This window comes from Pseudochaenichthys georgianus, chromosome 3 (assembly GCF_902827115.2).
Source record: "Pseudochaenichthys georgianus chromosome 3, fPseGeo1.2, whole genome shotgun sequence".
Taxonomy (NCBI): Eukaryota; Metazoa; Chordata; class Actinopteri; order Perciformes; family Channichthyidae; genus Pseudochaenichthys; species Pseudochaenichthys georgianus.
Genome location: NC_047505.1, coordinates 52,100,902 through 52,105,498, shown reverse-complemented (window position 1 = coordinate 52,105,498; position 4,597 = coordinate 52,100,902). Strand labels below are relative to the sequence as shown.

At 38.0% G+C, this 4,597-nt stretch overlaps 1 protein-coding gene across 1 annotated transcript in view; it reads right to left on the bottom strand.

Annotated features, from left to right (window-relative positions):
• Positions 1-283: 283 nt before the first annotated feature.
• The window catches only part of pnoca (prepronociceptin a), a 19,836-nt gene continuing 15,522 nt past the window's right edge, over positions 284-4,597 (bottom strand). The window contains exon 3 of the mRNA XM_034103968.1: positions 284-3,059. Within this exon, the coding sequence (XP_033959859.1) occupies positions 2,451-3,059 (609 nt within the window). The 3' untranslated portion in view covers positions 284-2,450. The remainder of the gene's footprint in view (positions 3,060-4,597) is intronic.

Here is a 4,597-nt window from a genome sequence, read left to right as displayed (position 1 = left end):
TATTACAGTTGCTTTGTAGATGCATATGTCTTTAATATGAACACATTATGGTATTACCATTGGGAAACATTTGTATTTTCTTCCTCTTCAGTTAATGTACACCTTTATTCAACCTCTAACTTACTGCAAAACATTTTTAGATTCACAAAAAGCAACACAACAGGAAAGGGAAATGCCCAAAAAGCATATAAAGGGGCCCTTTTTAGATTACCCCCGATACTGAAAATATATGAACAAAACACCTCAAGACACATAATCAGTTGGTGAATAACAAGCCACAAAGGAAATAGTAAACTATTTTATTGACATCGTTAAATGCTATTTACAAGTTATCATAGTGGGCAACATTTCACACCATTATAGTTTGAAGACAAATAATATAAAGTTTGTACACATCGGCATCCGGACACAACGACGATGCTCACTTGTAACATTAGTTTAGTACACAGATCAGAAAATGCAGAAAAAGTGCTGAGTATAAACTTCCATTTTAAAGAAGACATGTGTTGTATTAAACCTGCCTCAGTAGCCTTGTGTTTTGGCACAGTGATAAATCAGTGACTTCTAGTTGTGTTCTTGTTTTCACTTATTGACCACACATCACATACACTATACTTTACATTACTGCCGACATTACCCTAACTAAAATGCAACAACATGAAAAAACCCCACTGGTATTGTCCTTTGAAAGAGACTGCATTTTGCCACAAGATGGTAGCGTAGTAAGGATGTAAGAAGAGTTGGTCATTTGTACAGATGACCCAGCACAGTAATGAATTTGGGAAATAAACGTTACAAAAAATGATATTAACGTCCTGAGATACGCCAATTCACTTTTGATATTAAAGCTCTTAATTAAAATACTGTAATAGTGGGGAATTCATTTTGTGGGAGTTAAATGGTCAAATGTATTATTATAATTGTGTCTGTAAGCCTATATTAACAATTTTAGAAAGATGTTTCAAATTGCTGATTTTAACTCATCCGGTCTTATTCATTTTCAACTCTTGCCCAAACTTTAAAGAAAGATTGCACTCTTTGAGGCGGATAATATTTTGTCAAAAATGATTGAAAGACATGAAGCTGTCGGGAGATGGTCTTAGATTTTTTCCAATTATCGAAAATTAAAAAGAAAATGTACAATTATTTTATAACCAAATCATGCTTTGTAGAGTACTTCCTGTAGGACACATTAAAACACTGCAAGGGACAAGTAAAAAAGTATAAATTACTAACTTAATTGAGAGAAAACATATCTTGCTAAATTACGTTTTAAAAAAAATTGCAATATTTAAACCTTTGGCTTTTAGGGTCTGAAAAGAAATAAATGCTGTATTATACAGCACACTTCTGCAGGACGAAAGTGCTTTAAAGCTGATCGTATAAGGACTTGGGTAGTTATTCGAATCAAACATGGTTATTTACCTGGTAGAGGTTATACAGGAGACATTTCTACATTTCTCCTAGAGAGTTAATTTTCTTGAGAAAGTTTGATAATTCAAGGCTAATCGATTGCATCATAATTATGAGGTATGGAAAAAATATGGCAATCGTATCGTCTTCAGAGGCATACAATGAGAATCTTAGGCTTATTTTTTGGTAAATTACAGATTAGTGCTTTGGTGACAACAAAATAAATAAATAACGCAACAAGAATGACGGAGGTAACATGCTGTTCTCATAGCCTACTTGTAGCTTTACCTCCAAAAGTAATGTGTATATCCCATGAAATCAATTTGAATGTGTACCTTAGTTACGAGCCAGAAAGTATTAAAACCAAGAGTTCTGCGTAGGGAGGCGGCCGGCACGGATGTATGGAGACAAGATTTTCACCAAGAAGATCATTTTTCTGTGTCCGATTTGATACAAGAGTAACTTATGTACTTTAGTAGTGACACTTCTGCAATTATTGTTGACTTATTTGTAACTTTGAAAATTTGGTAAACCTGACGATTTTCCTAAACCTAACCAAGAAATGTTGTAGCCTGAACCAAACCAAGTTGTTCCCTTAGTTTAAAAAGACTTAACTGAACGTTCATTGACACCAAGACACAAGGAAATAGTTTAATGTCAGTGGTGTAAACGTGTAAAGTAAAAAGTTATATGTTATGTTAATATAAACATTGAGTGTTACTTCCGTACTTTAGTTTCAACCACGCCGTAATTAATTTCAACCCAAACAATGACTTATTTGTCCCGTAACTTTGCCTATTGGGTAGTTGCTTTATCCCAAATGTTAAACTAAAACCAGAACATATGAGGTCTAAAGCAAACCATGTTTCCTCTGAAATACCTGTAATGAGCGGAAATTGACACGTGTTGCTGGACATTCGTAGGAGAACGGACAAAAAAAGAAGGAATAACTTTTCTTGTATAAACATACAAACCATTGTATGAAGATACGTTGCAAAGACATCAGGAAATAGTTAAATGTCAGGGGCGTGAAGGTGCTAAACTTCGTTATGTTGGGTGAGGTCCTCTGACATGCTGTTGTACTCGGTGGCCTTAGAGCTCATCTCCAGATACTGCTTCAGGAACTCGCTGAAACGTTTTTGGTTGTTCCACTTGCGCGCTGACTTGCGAATGCCGACGAAGCCGCCGTACCTCTTCTGGTACGATCTTCCCGGAGACATCAGCTTCCGGTAGCTGTGTCTCCCTTTGACGAATCCTCCGAACCTCTTGGAGACACTCAGCCCTACGTCGCCTTGTCCTCTTGAGGCAGCAGCTCCTTCTTCTTGTCCCGCCTCCTCTTCATACTCATCCTCATTCTGGGAATTGAAGGCTGTGTTCAGAGGACCGTCATTCCCCCCCAGATCCCTCTCGTCCATCTCGAGCGCTCTTGTCACGTGATCGTAACTCTGCAAGGCAAAGGGCAGCAGCAGATCTCCAGCCGCCTGCTCCTCCTGTTCATCGTCCTCTGGAAACAGGGCCTCCGCCTCCTCCTGGGATCTTTTCCGTATGATACCGGTGAGGGAGGAAAGAGGCGATGAAAGCACTTTTCGACAGAAGTCCCAGGAGAAAGCCGGGGAGACGTTGGCTTCGCACTCAGTGAGACACACCTGACGGAGACAGAGACAAGAGAACGTCTTCATTTTGTCTCTATACAGAAAATAGGACACAGTGACAAACTCAATACTTTTAAGTACGCAAAATGACTAGAAGAGAATCATAACTTCTGCGAAAGTTGTTTTTAATGAATGCATGTTCAATCAAACCGTGCAATGTTTAATATGTTGCAGCCGTGAGATACTGTTAGGTCCTTTTCGTTGGTAATGCCTGGTCCAGTGTACCCTATGCTAAATCAGATAAGAAAGTTAGCATTAAAGCATTTTTAATTAAAGAATGTGGCTTCCGATTAGATATTTCAAGATCCATATTTAATCAACTCGACTGCAGCCTTTGATAACGGGGAGTTTGTCAATCTGGTTGTAAATCATTTTTAAAGAACAGACTGGTGTTTCCTTTCGCAACACCCAAGTAAGTTAATAAGATGCCTGCTACCCAAATATGTCTGTCAGGAGAAAAAACAATCCCTAAATTGAACACACTGCGTCGTTACTCAATATATCTGATTAGCTCTGGTTGTTTGAGTGGAGGTTCATTAACTCTTTACTCGCATAATATACAATTCAATATGACAGAAGGAGACTGCATTGTATTGAGCTGAATTTACTGTTTCCACGAAGAAGACTAATCATGGAGGCTCTGGTGCGTTATTGATTTACAAGTAAAATGCTGTCCACTAAGGAAAGTGATGGAGATAAAGGAAAAGGAGAACATTGTGGCAAAAGCAGAAGAAGAGAGGGACGGAAGACAGTCAGTCAATTGATGGCGTATTACAAGTTGCCAAAAGAAAATGTCTTCCAAAGGTCCTTTTAAGGCCATGTGGTCTTAAGTGCAGACATGACATCATCCAGAGAGAAACAGCCAGAAGGAAGAACACGCATCTGTCCCCAGGAATCAATTAGCCACCACAAATTAAAAATGCAAATGCAAAAGGGTAATGTGTTGAGGCAGGAAGGGATGAAAACAAGGTGAGGAGTTAAGAGAGGGATTTTGGGTAATTGCGAGTTATGTGCGAGGATGTAATCTGTTTTTTTCTGGATGGAGGATTTGCTCACCTAATTGGTTTTGCTCTTATTCCTTCGAGGTGATGGCCTCAAATGTTTTCTCTTAAACTGTTATTATTCTGCCTTCAACTTTATGTCAAGTAAAACTTTTTTGCACGGGTAATATTTGTACACCAGAATATTACGACAAAAACAGGTTAAAAGTGCTCAAAGACACATTCCTACCCCTATGTTGTATAACTTTGAAATAATAGCGTCAGAACATATGTTGCCTGTTATGAGGTGTAATTAATCGTCTTCAGCGTATCGTTTCAGAATGGTTAAAAAATCAATAAAAAACAGGATGTGGGTTCTGATTAAATTCTTTGGCCTCTATCATGTTTTTCTAATATTATGTTTTTTGTGGCAATTTGAACAAAGAAACCCATATTACTCAAAACATTTATGAAAGGGTCAACGCTGACCCGATGACAACAGGAACACAATCATGTTTTTTCTTAAATTATGACGAATGACTAAACAAGTGC